Genomic DNA, 16,889 nt, shown 5'->3' on the forward strand with positions numbered 1-16,889 from the left:
CCTAGTGTCCTTCAGATGTTTTGGGCTACAACTCCCATCTTCAGCCCAGTTATGCTGGCTGGGGCTGGTGGCAGTTGTGGTCCAAAGCGACTGAAGAGCACAGGGGTTGGGGAAGCCTGGGTCTCCTAGCTATCTAACCTAAGCAGAACCTCCATGTCCAAATGAAGCCTATCTCTTGGGGGAGGGCTGAGCCTATGGGTCAGAGAGAGAAGGGAGGGCCCCCCAAATACATTAGCAGGTCCCTCACGTCAGCGGATCCGGGATGAGACTTGTCGCCCTCGAACCTCTTCTTCTCGCCTCATGGACAAAACAGATGTGAGTGCTAAATGCAAACAGCAGGTGGTGGAACTTGCTCTTCAGGATACCTGCAGCCTCAGGGAACGACAGGATATTACACAGAGCGTTGGTAGCCTGGAGGGACAAGGAGAGGAGAACGGCATTCAGCAGAGGTCATCGTCAGATCAAGATCTCAGACTCAGACGCGACTCAGAGCCCCGGTCCATCTCACTCAGTGTTGTCTACACTGACTAGCAGTGGCTGTCCAGGGTTTCAGGCGAGGGACTCCCCGACATGGAGATGCTGGGGCCCTTCTGCATACAAAGCAGGTGCTCACAGGATGGACCACTTATTAAGATGCACCCCCCTCCCAGCAAGAAGCCCCCAGCCCCATCCAGCTCCCATTCAAAACAATCCAGGAGAGAGAAACTGACCGCCATTGGCATTTGAGAAGTGCTGCGTCGCCTGGAAGTGACTTCCGCTTTGGGGTCTTCATCCTGCAGCCTTTTCAGGAGGGGTCTCAGCAGCTTGCCGCTGGTATACAGATTGGCAACCAACGCCTTCCAGATCTCTGCGGCACTTCTGCAATTTTTCAAAACAGAATTTTTCATTTTTCCTTTTCTTAAAAAAAGTCAGGCCTTTGATATTTTATTTATATTGCACATACATTAGCAAAGAAAGAAACCACAACTTGGAGCACAATTTTTTGCAAGTACGAAATTCAATATAAATAAATATAAATTAAGAAACCCCTTAAATCTAGCCCTCCCCATTTTCACATCACAAAAACTTACTCATCACACTCCATCGAGCAGTCCAACAGGCTGTCTACAACCGGCTGCAGGCGCTTGGTGGCTAGGCTGACAATAGCCGAAAGCGTCTGTTCCTTAGTGTGGGTGTCGAGGATCTGGGGGAGATGGTAGTAAATCTCCTTCACAACCATAGGCAGCTGGAAGAAGATAAAAGAAGACCAAAATGAGAAAGTGTGGTGAACCTGTTTCTATTTTGCTTAATGTATGTAGGGTTTGGTGTCAGCGTTACTCGTGCCGGTTCTCTGCTGTTCACTTGTGTTTTTTTATAATAATTTTTATTGATTTACAACACAGATATACAATTTTATCCAATTTTTAACAAATAAATTCTCTCTTTTTGGACTTCCTTCAGCTTCTCTGACAATCATCCATCATTACCTCTTAATTACGCATTCCTTCTCCTTAGTATTGTCTTTAGTCTTCCCTCCCACTTCTATTATTTTTTATAACAATACATCTCAAATTTCACAGTGCTTCTTGAAATACAGTGGTGCCTCGCAAGACGAAATTAATCCGTTCCGCGAGTCTCTTCGTCTTGCGGTTTTTTTGTCTTGCGAAGCACGGCTATTAGCGGCTTAGCGGCTATTAGCGGCTTAGCGGCTTTAAGAAAAAGGAAACAAACTTGCAAGAACTCGCAAGACGTTTCGTCTTGCAAAGCAAGCCCATAGGGAAATTCGTCTTGCGGAACGACTCAAAAAACGGAAAACTCTTTCATCTAGCGAGTTTTTCGTCTTGCGAGGCATTCGTCTTGCGGGGCATCACTGTATCACTAACGTTGTTTGCACATCACATGTATTTTTCAGATATTCTACAAATTTTCCCCAGTCTTCGATGAACTTTTGGTCCTTAAGATATCTAATATCCCCAGTTAGCTTGTCCAATTCTGCATGGTCTGTCAGTTTCAGTCTCCAATCTTCAATCGTCAGCATTTCCTCTTGTTTCCATTTCTGGGCCAGTAAAATCCTTGCAGCTGTAACTGCATATTGGAAGAGTTTACAGTCAGAGAATCATAGAATCATAGAATCCTAGAGTTGGAAGAGACCACAAGGGCCATCGAGTCCAACCCCCTGCCAAGCAGGAAACACCATCAGAGCATTCCTGACATATGGTTGTCAAGCCTCTGCTTAAAGACCTCCAAAGAAGGAGACTCCACCACACTCCTTGGCAGCAAATTCCACTGTCGAACAGCTCTTACTGTCAGGAAGTTCTTCCTAATGTTTAGGTGGAATCTTCTTTCTTGTAGTTTGGATCCATTGCTCCGTGTCCGCTTCTCTGGAGCAGCAGAAAACAACCTTTCTCCCTCCTCTATATGACATCCTTTTATATATTTGAACATGGCTATCATATCACCCCTTAACCTCCTCTTCTCCAGGCTAAACATGCCCAGCTCCCTTAGCCATTCCTCATAAGGCATCGTTTCCAGGCCTTTGACCATTTTGGTTGCCCTCCTCTGGACACGTTCCAGTTTGTCAGTGTCCTTCTTGAACTGTGGTGCCCAGAACTGGACACAGTACTCCAGGTGAGGTCTGACCAGAGCAGAATACAGTGGCACTATTACTTCCCTTGATCTAGATGCTATACTCCTATTGATGCAGCCCAGAATTGCATTGGCTGTTTTAGCTGCCGCGTCACACTGTTGGCTCATGTCAAGTTTGTGGTCAACCAAGACTCCTAGATCCTTTTCACATGTACTGCTCTCAAGCCAGGTGTCCCCCATCTTGTATTTGTGCCTCTCATTTTTTTTGCCCAAGTGCAATACTTTACATTTCTCCCTGTTAAAATTAATCTTGTTTGTTTTGGCCCAGTTCTCTAATCTGTCACGGTCGTTTTGAAGTGTGATCCTGTCCTCTGGGGTGTTAGCCACCCCTCCCAGTTTGGTGTCATCTGCAAATTTGATCAGGATGCCCTTGAGTCCATCATCCAAGTCATTGATAAAGATGTTGAATAAGACCGGGCCCAAGACAGAACCCTGTGGCACCCCACTAGTCACTCTTCTCCAGGATGAAGAGGAACCATTGATGAGCACCCTTTGGGTTCGGTCAGTCAGCCAGTTACAAATCCACTGAGTGGTAGCATAGTCAAGACCGCATTTTACCAGCTTCTTTACAAGAATATCATGGGGCACCTTGTCAAATGCCTTGCTGAAATCAAGGTAGGCTACATCCACTGCGTTCCCTTCATCTACCAGGCTTGTAATTCTGTCAAAAAACGAGATCAGGTTAGTCTGACATGACTTATTTTTCAGAAATCCATGCTGACTATTGGTGATCACAGCATTCCTTTCTAGGTGCTCACAGACTGTTTGCTTAATGATCTGCTCCAGAATCTTCCCTGGTATTGATGTCAGACTGACTGGGCGGTAATTATTTGGGTCCTCTCTTTTCCCCTTTTTGAAAATAGGGACAACATTTGCCCTCCTCCAGTCTGCCGGGACTTCACCTGTTCTCCAGGAATTCTCAAAGATGACTGCCAGTGGTTCTGAGATCACATCTGCCAGTTCTTTTAATACTCTTGGATGCAGTTCATCTGGCCCTGGAGACTTGAATACATCTAAACTAGCCAAGTATTCTTGTACTATCTCCTTAGTTATTCTGGGCTGTGTTTCCTCTGCTGAATCATTTGCTCCAAATTCTTCAGGTCGGGCATTGTTTTCTTTATCGGAGAAGACTGAGGCAAAGAAGGCATTGAGGAGTTCAGCCCTTTCTGTGTCCCCTGTTTGCATTTCACCATCTTCTCCTCTGAGTGACCCCACTGTTTCTTTGTTCTTCCTTTTGCTACGGACATACCCATAAAAGCCTTTTTTGTTGCTTTTAACCTCTCTAGCAAGCCTGAGTTCATTCTGTGCTTTAGCTTTTCTGACTTTGTGTCTACACGTGCTGGCTATTTGTATGAATTCCTCTTTGGTGGTTTCCCCCCTTTTCCATTTTTTGTACACATCCTTTTTTAATCTTAACTCTGTTAAAAGTTCTTTAGATAGCCACCCTGGCTTCTTTAAGCACCTTCCATGTTTCCGTCTCACTGGTATTGCCTGACGTTGTGCTTTTACTATCTCCCTCTTAACAAACTCCCAGCCATCATGAACTCCCTTTCCTTTTAGTATTACTGTCCATGGGATCTCACCCAGCACTTCCCTAAGTTTTATGAAGTCGGCTTTCTTAAAGTCAAGAAATTGAGTCCTAGTATGCTTGGCTGCTCCTTTCCGCTGTATAGTAAACTTCAGAAGAGCATGATCACTCGTGCCTAATGATCCTTCCACTTCTACCCCACTAACCAGGTCATCAACATTGGTTAGGACCAGATCTAAAATGGCTGTTCCTCTTGTTGCTTCTCCCACTTTCTGGACAATGAAGTTGTCTGCAAGGCCAGTGAGGAATCTGTTTGACCTTATGCTCTTGGCTGAGTTTGACATCCAACAAATATCCGGGTAATTGAAGTCCCCCATTACTACTATCTCCCTTCCTTTTGCATGCTTGGCCATCTGTTCCAGGAAGGCATCATCTATGTCCTCCGTTTGGCTTGGGGATCTATAGTAAACTCCCACAATGAGGTCTCTGTTATTCTTCTCTCCCTTAATTTTGACCCAAATGCTCTCACTTTGGCTTTGAGGTTCTAAATCTTGGATCTCTTCACAGGTATACACATCCCTGACATATAACACCACTCCTCCTCCTTTCTTGTCTGGTATGTTTCTCTGAAATAGATTGTATCCCCCCATTATTACATTCCAATCGTGGGACTTATCCCACCAGGTTTCAGTGATGCCTATTATGTCATATTTAGTTTGCTGTACCAAGAGCTCAAGCTCATCTTGTTTATTTCCCATGCTTTGCGCATTAGTGTACAGACAATGAAGTCCATTAATCATTCCCCCGTGTCTCTTATTTAAGGATTTTTTCCTCCCATCACTAGGTCTGCGTGCTGTTTGCTCCATTTGGTCTATGACATTTGGATGATCATCTTCATCAATTGATAGACTCCTACCTTCAGGAGCACTGTCTCCCTCCCCCACATTAGTCAGTTTAAAGCCCTCCTGATGAGGTTTCTGAGATTTTTGGCAAAAACATTTCTCCCAACCGTTGTGAGGTGCAGCCCATCGCTTGCCAGAAGTCCATCTTCAAGAAACTGCAGTCCGTGATCTAAGAATCCAAACCGTTCCTGTTTACACCATTTGCGAAGCCAGTTGTTCACTTCCACTATTTTTCCCTCTCTCCCTGGGCCACCTCGTTCAACTGGGAGGACAGATGAGATGACAATTTGTGCATTTAGTTGCTTCAATTTCCTGCCGAGAGCCTCGTAGCCTCTTTTGATCTTCTGGAGGCTATTGCTTGCAGTGTCATTGGTTCCCACATGAACCAAGAGGAAGGGGTATTTGTCAGTCTTTTCTTCTTATCTCGTTTCCTGTAATCCCTAAAAGAAAAGCCTCTGGTTTCTTTACAAAACGTATATTTTAACATCTTTTTCAATTCATTATATATACTCTCCCAGAAACTTTTCACTTTCTTACAATCCCACCACATATGATAAAACGTTCCTTCTTTTTCTTTACATTTCCAACACTTATTACACGTCTTAAACATTTTTGCCAATTTTACTGGTGTTATATACCATCTATAAAACATTTTCATCACATTTTCCTTTAACGCCGTGCATGCAGTAAATTTTAAGTTTTCTTTCCATAGTTTTTCCCAATCATCAAATTGTATATTATAACCGAAATCTCTGGCCCATTGTATCATTACCGATTTCACTTTTTCATCTTGCGTATGCCATTCCAAAAATATCTTATACATTTTTGACAGAATTTTACAATCATTGTTTATTATGTCGATTTGAAACTTAGAATCTTTTTCTGCATAACCACTTTCTTTAAAATCTTTTTTAAACATTTCATTCAACCTGAAAATAATGCAACCAATCATAATCATATTCTTTAACTTGTTCATATGGTTTTAATTTCCATTTTCCTCCTTCTTTAATTATCAGTTCACCATATGTAATCCATTTACCTCTCATATTAATTTTCTTTACACTCATAACTTCTAACGGAGATAACCAGTGTGGAACTCTTGGTTCTAATAGGTTTTTATACCTATCCCATATTTCTATTAACGCACTCCGGAAGATGTGGTTCCCAAAGCCTTTGTGAATTTTCTTCTTCCCACACCATAAGTAGGCGTGCCATCCAAATCTGTTATCAAAGCCTTCTAAGTCCAGTAACTCTTTATTTTCTAATTTTATCCATTCTTTCAACCAGCAAAGACATGCTGCTTCATAATATAACTTCAGGTCTGGCAGGGCAAAGCCTCCTCTTTCCTTCGCATCTGTTAGTAGCTTAAATTTAATTCTCGGCTTTTTGCCCTGCCAGATATACCTTGAGATCACTCTTTGCCACTCTTTAAAAATCGTTACCCCCTTTATTATGGGGATAGTCTGAAACAAAAATAACATCTTTGGAAGGACGCTCATCTTTATCGCAGAAATTCTGCCCCAAAAAGATAGTTTCATTCTACCCCACACCTCCAGATCTTTCCTTATTCCGTTCCAAACCGGTATGTAATTGTTCTGATACAAATCAATGTTTTTAGGAGTTAACCAAATTCCTAAATAGAATCATAGAATCATAGAGTTGGAAGAGACCACAAGGGCCATCGAGTCCAACCCATCGAGTCCAATATTTTACCTTTTTCACACCTCTATCTCTGTTTGTTGTTGCATTATTTCTTTTTTTTAAAAAAAAATATATTTATTACTTTTCCAACAATTTAAACACTACAAAAACAATACAATACAATACAAAAACACTACCTAACATTGACACATTAAACACATTGAACTAACAAAACAAAACAAAAACAGTAAAATAAATCAAACAATTTCATTATCCCATCTTTCATTCACTTTTTTCCACGACGTCCTCACACCTCCCTTTTTGTATTCCACTTCTGTTAATTGTTTCAGCAATTCCTTTCCATCTTCCTCGGTTTTCTATCCTATAATTATCTTAACACATTCTAACCTTATTTTTTCCTTTAATACTCTATTAATCTATTTATACTTAATTCCTTATATCATTTCTACTAAAGCCATATAACTTCATTCCAACATTTTTCTAACATTCATTAATTTTACAGTATTTCTGTAAATAGTCTTTAAACTTTTTCCAATCTTCTTCCACCAACTCTTCTCCCTGGTCTCAGATTCTGCCAGTCATTTCCGCCAATTCCATATAGTCCATCAACTTCATCTGCCATTCTTCCCAGGTGGGTAAATCTTGTGTCTTCCAATACTTCGCGATTGTTGTTGCATTACTTCTATCATACTTTGCTCCATATTTTTTGTAATTATTTTAGTTTTCTTATTTAATTTGAACCCTGCCACTTTCCCAAATTGTTCAATCTCCTCTAATAGTTCTTTTACACTTTCTATTGGTTCTTCAATCGTTATTACCAGATCGTCTGCAAAGGCTTTAACTTTATATTCATTCTGGCCAACTGTTATCCCTTTTATTAATTTGTTTTGTCTAACTGCATTAAGAAAGACCTCCAGGACCATTATAAACAGCAATGGCGAAAGCAGACATCCTTGCCTAGTTCCTTTAGATATTTTAATATCTTCCGTAGTCACATTATTTACAATCAATTTAGCTCTCTGTTCTGTATATATTGCCTTTATCCCATTGAAAAACTCTTTTCCCACCTCCACATACTCCAGATTTTTCAACATAAAGTCCCATGCTATGTTGTCAAAGGCCTTTTCTGCATCCACAAACATAAGTATAGCTTGTTTCTCATTCCTGGCAGTCAGATATTCCAAAATATTAATTATGTTCCTTACATTATCCTTCATCTGTCTACCTGGAAGGAAACCTGCTTGATCCTTATGAATAGTTTCTAATAATATCTTTTTCATTCTTCTTGCTAAGATCCCTGCAAAAATTTTGTAGTCTGTATTCAGCAATGAAATAGGCCTATAGTTTTTAACTTGGGTTAAATCCGAGTCCTGTTTTGGGATAAGTGTAATGAATGCTTCTTTCCACGTTTCCGGGATGTCTCTTTCCTTTAAAATATTATTCATAACTTCTTTTAAAGGTATCATCAGAACATCTTTTAACTCTTTATAATAACCTGATGTAAATCCATCTGGCCCTGGGGCCTTTCCCCTCTATTAGGGCATTCAGTTGGTCTTTTTTATCTGCCGGGATCCTTTGCACCTTTTTCCCTTTTAAAAATCTCTCAATTTTCCTCATATTTTTCCTTTCTTTATTTTTATATGGTTGTCTGTAAAAGTCCAAGAATCCTTTTCTAATTTCTTTCGGATTATCTATCTCTTCGCCATTCACAATGATTCTGTTAATTGTGTTCTGCTCCTTTCTTTTTTTTATTTGCCACGCAAGCCATTTGCCTGATTTGTTAGCGAATTCAAAGTTTCTCTGTCTTAACTTTTTAATATTCCATTCCACTTCTTTGTTTATTATCATTGCAAATTGTGATTGCAAGGTCTTAATTTCTTGTTTTATTTTGGAGTTATTCGGTTTTCTAATAAATTTTTGTTCATTGTCCATTATCTGCTTTAAAATTTCCTTTCCCCCCTTTTCTCTGTTTTTATTCTTCAATGAATTCTGCTGGATAAAAAAACCTCGCATCACAGCCTTGCTTGCGTCCCATACTACGCTCATCTTTGTACCCTTGTTGCAATTCTCAACAAAGTATTCAGTTAGTTTCTTTTGTGCTTTTCCTACAATTTTCTGGTCATCCAAAAGATAACCCTTAATTTTCCATCTAAATGTTCTTTCTTCAAAGCCTTTTAGTTCCAATTTTATTGGATTATGATCTGAGATTACTTTAGATTGTATTTCAACTTGTAGTATTCTTGGAGTCAGTTCATTCGAAACCCATATTTGATCTATTCTTGACATTGACTGGTTCGATTCAGAAAACTATGTAAATTGTTTCTCCACTTGTGTTCCTTTGGTGGTGAGAGAGGTTGGGGTTGGCCTAGGGTGTAGTTGTTTGTTTGTGATTGGCTGTGGTGATCTTTGTTTTCGTGTGAGAGTGGGGTGGGTGGGTGTTTTGGATCAGGTTAGCCATATTGATTTGCATGCTGTTGGTGGATTATTGTCATTGTCTTGTTGGGCTGTGTATGTGATAAAGGGGAGCCATACTGGGGTGAAGGCGTCTTCTTCTGTTTGTCCCTGTGTCAGTTTCAGTTTATTGGTTAATTTTTCTAGTAGGGCTGTTTCCCATACTATTTGGTACCATTGGTCCAGGCTTACTCCTGACAAGTCTCTCCAGTGTCTGGTTATGGTGTTTCTGGCTGCTGAAAGTAGGTGGGTGTCAGGGGTTCAGGGACAGAGGCACAGGTGAGTTGGGAGACGGAGAGCGATGGGGAAGAATCCCAGGACAGTGAGGAAGAGGATGACAATGACTTGAGGTCTTCCATGAGTCTCTCAAGTGAATCGGAGGATTCCCAGAAGGGGGCGCCCCTGGTCAGGCCAAGGGGGGTCACAGGGGGGACTTGCCAGGAGCAGGGAAGCAGCAGGGAAACCCCGAGTGGGAGTGGGAGATCGGGGCCGGCTTCCCAGCAGGAACGGAGTGAAGAGGGTGGAGTTCCCAGTGTGGCACACGGAGCAGAGCAGGAAGGAGACAGGGGAAGGAGATCGGGGCAGGACGTCCTGCCGGAAGGGGCGGAGAGTAGTACAGGGAGTAGTGTGAGTGTCAAGAGGAAGGTCAGGGGTAGCGAACGCGCGCCAAGTTCAAATGTGGAGGCGCGCGAAAATGCAGAGAGCCCGGAGGAGGAGCCTGGCCCCAAAGCACGAAGGAGGGGGGAGCAGGCATCTGAGGAATCCGCTTCAGGGGAAAGCAGGAGGGAAGGAACCCAGGGGGGCAGAAAGACCCTGCGGAAAAGGAAAGACAGGAAGAGGTGGACCAGCACAAGCCTCTTAAACTGGTGTAGGGGCGGGACCGATTCAGAGGGGACTTCAAATGTCTAAGGCTAAGAGACGCGGGGCTGCACGCCTCGGTTGTGGAACCAATAATGAACTGCAATAAACATCCTTGTATATAAGAAGATCTTGGCGTTGGTCTTTTGTGAGCTGAGACCTGAGGCAGCCCCTGACAGTGGGTTATGAGTTCTTTGTCGTGTAAGTGGGCATTGTTGTCTTGGAAGATGTTTGGTAGGGCCAGTTCTGGGGTGATGTCTTGTTGTTGTTTAGTCGTTTAGTCGTGTCCGACTCTTCGTGACCCCATGGACCAGAGCACGCCAGGCACTCCTGTCTTCCACCACCTCTCGCAGTTTGGTCAGGCTCATGTTGGTAGCTTCAAGAACACTATCCAACCATCTCATCCTCTGTCGTCCCCTTCTCCTTGTGCCCTCCATCTTTCCCAACATCAGGGTCTTGATGTCTAATACTTGCTTAGTTATTTTACATATTTCTCGTATGGCTGTTGTCCAGAATAGTTGGATTTGGGGGCACTCCCACCACATGTGGAGGTATGTGCCTGTGGAGGTGCACCCTCTCCAGCATTTTGGTGAGGTTCCTGGGTATATTAGCGCTAGTTTTCTTGGTCTTAGGTACCACCTGTAGGTGAGTTTCAGAGTGAGTTCTTTTCGTTGATGTGGATTTAAAGGGGGGGTTTAGACCACATTCTGATCCATTGAGTGGGGTTAATCTCATAGCCTTTGTCATTCTCCCATTGTTTTTTTATTCCGTCTAGGGGGTTTGTGGGATTTTGGAGTAGTATTTTGTATATTGCGGATACCATCCCTTTACCGTTTCCCTTTGTTGCTAGGAGGAGGTTTTCAAAGGTTATCAGGGGCCTAGTTGCTGCTGATTTTATTGTTGGATTGTTTAAGAGGGCATGTAATTGGGGATGTGTTAACCAGGGCATTTGGGTGTCTTCTAGTTTGTCTTGTATTTCTTGTGTTGACAAAGGTTTGTTATTTTTACAGAAGTCTATTAGGCGATATAAGCCTTTGGTTTGCCAGGTTTTTATCTGGAGGTTTTGTGCTGCATGGTGGAATAATGGGTGGTAGGGCAGGGGGATTAGTGGGGATGGGGTTGGTATTTTCAATTATGTCCCTCTCTAGGTGTACCCATTGTTTTGTCTCATCTTCTAGTATATATGGGATTATATGGAGTATTTGGCTGGCAATGTAATATGCTTCTATGTTGGGGATTCCCCATCCTCCTTCTGAGGTGGGGAGGTCAGGTATTTGGGGCTTATTTTTGTTTTTTTTATGTGAGAAGATAAAAGAGTGTAGTTTTCTCTGCCCTCTGCGGAGTTGTGTTGGGGGAATCCAGATTGGGAGGGTTTGGAATAGGTAGGTTAGTTTTGGGAGGGTATCATTTTGATCATAGCAAAGTTTTATTAATTGACCTCAGTGTTGCCCATATTGTGTTTCCTTTGCACTGAAATGAACAGGGTGGAATAATGTAATTAAAATACTGCCAAAGCAGACAGCGAGATGAAAAACAGGGTGTTTGATTTTTGGAAGCCGAACTGCAGCAGGATGGAAACAGAGGCGCGAGCCACAGACACGGAAATTGAAGAAGAAGAGGAGTTTGGATTTGATATCCCGCTTTATCACTACCCGAAGGAGTCTCAAAGCGGCTAACATTCTCCTTTCCCTTCCTCCCCCACAACAAACACTCTATGAGGTGAGTGGGGCTGAGAGACTTCAGAGAAGTGTGACTGGCCCAAGGTCACCCAGCAGCTGCATGTGGAGGAGCGGGGAAGCGAACCCGGTTCCCCAGATTACGAGACTACCGCTCTTAACCACTACACCACACTGGCTCTTCTTACTTCCCACACAATGCCTTCTTACTTCCCAGAAAGAAGCTAATTCTAAGTCCGAAGAGAATGTTTTAATTTAGAAGAAACCCGCTCCCCCTGCCTCCGTTTTGAGCCTTACGTTTTCCATCTCAATTCCACATTCCTCAAGGAAGGACCTTAGGAGCTTTCCTGCAGCCTGAGAGACGGCTCTGTCTTCCACTGTCAGGTTGTCAATCGCCTTCAACACGACTTCATTGATCTGGCTGGGCGTGAGGTGCTCCCCAAAAGCCTGGCACAAAGAAGAAAGAAGAGGGAGTTTTCTTCTGCTCCACACTCTGACCACGTTTCAGTAGTCCAAGGGTGCCTTCACAAACCAAGTGAAAGACATCTCCACTCTGCCTTGAGAGGGTTGAACTAAGTGACCCCCGCATCCCTTCCAACTCTACAATTCGGTGATTCTATTTATGTGTTTATTTAAGTAGCTGAAAGATTTTACAACAAACAAAACTAAAAGTCAGGTGACGCCTTGCTATTTTCGATCCACATCTTAAATTGGTTATGACATTGGAACATGAAGAGGTTCAATCTAAAATCAGACTAGAAAATTTTTAAAAAATTCTCGCAGGAACAGAGAGGGTGAATAATAGTGGCTATCCGTTATATAACCAATGCCAAACAGACTGGGTGGGAACCTGCCGGCTGTGTGTTTAGTTCTTAATATACAATAAAAACACCCACCACAAGGTTGGCATAGTTCATTGGCTTGGCAGTGCCTCGTGAAAGATGCACCGAATGAGTCAACTTTTCCTATTCTTTTTCCGCCCTGAGGAGCCCATGCATGGTTCTCTCTCCTCCCCGTTTTAGTCTCATGAGGTAGGTTAGACTGAGAGACTGTGACTGACTTGTGAGTTTCAGGGCTGAGTGGGGATCTGAACCCTAGGTCTCCCAGCACCTGGTAGAATTTCAATAAGTAGAATTCTGCATGCAGTTTAGGCTACCGGGCACTTGTCTTTGAGCAATTGATTCTAATACAATGCATTTCTGAATGTTATTTACACTAATAGCTCGCGCATGTATTTTTTTGCACACTGTTTGGCATTGCGAAATTCAAGGACATGTGAATTTCAAAGGCAGGTTGTGTTTCAGTTCTCCTATTGTTTCTGAAAGCCTCGATTTGATAGTTTGGCTTCCAGTGTGAACTGCTCTGAATCTCTCCCTCATCCCTAGAAGGCGTGGGCTGCCTGAGGGCAGGCTGAAGTTAGTGGGGCAGGGCCCCATTGGCCCGAATGAGCAAATCTTTGCTAACTGGGAGTGGCTGCGGTCTTAGCAATAAAGAGTACAAAAAGCCACCCCTACCTTGGCCACTTTTGCGATGTTGTAGTGGAACAGGGAGGGCCCAGGGATGAAAAAGTCTTCTCGGACCCATCTGACCATCTTGCCTTTCTTATTTTTATTCCCCCTCTTCTCCAGTTCCTTACCTAAGCAGGGTCGGGTTTTGGAATATGCATGCAAAAGAAACCAGCATTAGTTCTCCCTGCTCAAAACCTCCAGTTTTCCCACTGGGACCAACAAAAACAATTATCGATTTCACCTCAAAAATTATAATTCAGAACTGGGAAAAAGGTTCAGAAGGGGGCAACCAAAAGGACTGGGGTGCTTGTGGAGCTGGTTGCAGCATTTGGGGGGGGGGGTTCCGTTTAGAAAAATGGCGAGGAAGAGGAGACACAATGTATGGCATGGAGAAAGTGGAGAGAGAAAGCTTTCTCTCTCACCGTCAGAACATGAGAACAACTGGACCTCCAATGAAACTGAAGTTTCAGGATGGTCCTTCTTCTTGCAGTGCACAGCTAAACTCTGGAACTCCCTGCCACAGGAGGCACTGATGGCCATGGACCAAGATGGCTTTCAAAGAAGATGAGGCAAATTCATGGAAGAGAAGGCTACCCATGGCTATTAGCCAGGATGGCTATGCTCTGCCTCCATGGTCAGAGGCAGCAAAGTACAGGAGTAGAAAGAGCTTGAATTCTGCTTGCTGGATTCCCACAGGCATCTGGTCAACCCCTGTGGGAACAGGATGCTGGACTGGGCTGGGCCAGAAGGCTTTTCTGATGTTCTTCAGCAGTGAATCCCTCCCCCAAGACTGCCCTCTCGTCTCTGGCCAACAGGGTGTTGGCGTTAGGCCAGTGCTGGCACGAATTCTGGCCCTCCTGAACTCCCTGATCAACCCCAGCAGCAGCCAGCATGGGCAACACTCAGGGATGATGGGGGTTGGAGCAGCCTCTGGAGGGCTACAGACCTCCCACCCTGCGGCTTACAAGAAACAAGCCATTTCCCAGCATCGCCCTCACCCATTTTGGCTATCATGATGTAATGGAGATGGTATAACGCCTCCGCTGACTGCAGGCCAATCTCCTTCACATTGTCTGTGAGGTGAAGGGACAAGAGCGCCACCAGCTGCCCAAGAAGGGGGAAATCCTGGGATACCTAGGAGGTGGAGAGAGAGAGATGCACAGTCAGCCCTCGTCCCACAGAGCCCAGCAAGAGAAAACCATCTGGCATGCTTTCAGTCGGCAAAGGTGGCAGAGGGGCGCAGGGCAAGAGAGCTGTGCTTAGGTGGCCCACCCTAGGCTTGCCCCAGGGCTTTTTCCCCAGCCAGAACTCACTGGAACTCAGTTCTGGCTGTTGAATGGTTGAATGTTGAATGGCTGTGTCAGCATTTGGGTGTAGTATATAAGGAGCAGCACCTAGCTCTCCCATTACCCTGGGGGATGGGTTGGTGGTTGGGTCTGGTTTGTTGTTGATCTGTCCTGGAGTGTCAACACAAGGGGGCTTGTGAAGAAGGCGCAGCAGAGACTGTGCTTTTTGAGAATTCTAAGGAAAAACCATCTTCCGCAGAAACTGCTGCTTGCCTTCTATCACTGTGCCATTGAGGGTGTGCTCACTTATGGCTTATGTGTGTGGTACGGAAGCTGTACTACCCGGGACATGTTGGGGTTGTGCAGAGTTGTTAAGGCAGCAGAGAGCATTGTTGGCTGCCCACTCTCCACCTTAGAGCAGATTTATGCCACAAGGTGCCATAGGAAGGCACTGGACATAGTAAAAGATCCATCGCATCCTGGTCACTGTCTCTTCGAGCTCCTGCCGTCGGGACGGAGATACAGGACAATGAAGACAAGAACGAGCCGTCTTAAGAACAGCTTCTTCTCCAGAGCGATCTCGGCCCTGAATGGGAAGCCTGGACTTGGAAAGTCATCTAATCTTCCTTGCTGTATTATACTGTATTGTTTTAATTAGTGTTTTTATAGTTGTTTTGATTTTGTGTGGAGTGCCCTACCTGGGTGGATGGAGCAGCCAAGTAATTTCGTTGTCCCCGAGAGGGGGCAATGACAATAAAGATATTATTATTGTTGTTGTTGTTGTTGTTGTTGTTGATGATGTATTTAGTGTATAAGGAGTTTTTGTTTTTGTTATTAAAACCTTGTTTAAGTTATTTTTTAGTCCCTTTTTAATGCATGGTCTCCCCAGCAAGCTCTCTGCAGTGCTACTATACTGCAAATAGCTAACATCTTTGGTTATGGGCCCAGCTGCTGAGTGGATGACTGCATATTTTTGGACTCTGAGAAAGGTTTGAAAACTCCTTCTCCTGTTAGTGTAGTTTCTGTGGGTCTGGAAGAGTTCCAGAATGGTTGACCGGGTTCCAGAAGCCGAGAAGGCTCTGGTGTTCCCACAGCTAACAGATGAGAACTATAGTTTATGGTCTTTTCGGGTGGAGGCGCTTTTGACCTCTAGAGAAGTATGGACCTATGGACTTCCGGGTTAGCGCAATCGGCTAATGGCGGATTCCCTCCGAGCTCCGGAGGGAATCTGCTCGACAGGGGTCGGGTCTTGCCGCGCCGGCGACACGGGGACCCTTAAAAACCACAGGCGCAGATGCCCGTGGACATGGTGACTCAGCGGGCACCATTAGCGCCCTCCCGACCCGCGAATGAGCCTTTTTAAAGGCTACGGAACGGGGGATGGGGAGTGGCGTGGTGCTGTGAGTCTACTGCTTCCCCTGCCGAGCGAAGCCGCATGCCATTTGTCGGAGAGCGCTGACTTCTTCCTTTAAAAAAATTGGACTCAAAATCAAGAACAACAACCCGTGAGTATTTTGGAAATTGGACTAAAATTATTCTTTTTTTGTGGATCTGGCACGAGCGGGGGAGGTGCAAAAAGGAAGTCCGTCTCCCCCCCATTGTAAACAGTTTAAAGCAAGGATTTGCCAACTAAGGTTGAGAGAAGAGCTGTTTTTTTTCCTGATTGGATAAAAGTTATTAATTTCCACGGATTTAAAAGTCTAAGTTACTGTGCTGGAGGACAAGAGTTTATTTGCTTTGATTAAGTGCCACTTTTCCCGAGACCGGGAGTAACCCGTGAAAGGAGCCTGCTGAGGGTTTACAGAAGATTTTGACAGCTGTCAAATTAGCTGTCAAAGTCGGAAAAAACTGAAAGTTTTGGTTTAGCCGGTCATATCGTTACAAGGTATTGAAAGTAAAGAAAGATTGGCACGCTTATACCAAAAAATGAGGCTGAAAAGTCACAACTCAAGAACTTCCGCCCCATATCCCTACTTAATGTGGATTACAAAATTTTTGCTGACATTTTGGCTAATAGATTGAAGAAGGTCTTAGTTGAATTGATACATAAAGACCAAGCTGGCTTTCTCCCAGGCAGATATATGTCAAATAACACGAGGAACTTGATTGATATTCTGGAGAAGTTACAAGTTAACATTAATACAAAAGCTGTTTTGATTTTTATTGATGCGGAGAAAGCCTTTGACAATATTTCCTGGACTTTTATGAGGAAAAATCTGCAAGGGATGGGGGTGGGAGAAAGGTTTGGAAATGGTATAGGTGCGATTTATTCGGAACAAAAGGCGAAATTAATAGTGAACAATGCAGTTACAGAAGAAGTTAAGATAGAGAAAGGGACACGACAAGGCTGCCCAATTTCCCCTCTGCTTTTTATTTCGGTCCTGGAGGTGTTG

At 43.8% G+C, this 16,889-nt stretch overlaps 1 protein-coding gene across 1 annotated transcript in view; it reads right to left on the reverse strand.

Annotated features, from left to right (window-relative positions):
- Positions 1-243: 243 nt before the first annotated feature.
- The window catches only part of LOC114589792 (maestro heat-like repeat family member 5), a 50,192-nt gene continuing 33,546 nt past the window's right edge, over positions 244-16,889 (reverse strand). Inside the window, exons 11-16 of the mRNA XM_077925314.1 lie at positions 14,209-14,344; positions 13,217-13,338; positions 12,000-12,149; positions 1,071-1,225; positions 711-858; positions 244-411 (exon numbers count right to left, since the gene is read on the reverse strand). Coding sequence (XP_077781440.1) covers positions 244-411; positions 711-858; positions 1,071-1,225; positions 12,000-12,149; positions 13,217-13,338; positions 14,209-14,344 — 879 coding nt within the window. The remainder of the gene's footprint in view (positions 412-710; positions 859-1,070; positions 1,226-11,999; positions 12,150-13,216; positions 13,339-14,208; positions 14,345-16,889) is intronic.

The sequence above is a fragment of the Podarcis muralis genome, chromosome 3 (assembly GCF_964188315.1).
Source record: "Podarcis muralis chromosome 3, rPodMur119.hap1.1, whole genome shotgun sequence".
Lineage (NCBI taxonomy): Eukaryota > Metazoa > Chordata > Lepidosauria > Squamata > Lacertidae > Podarcis > Podarcis muralis.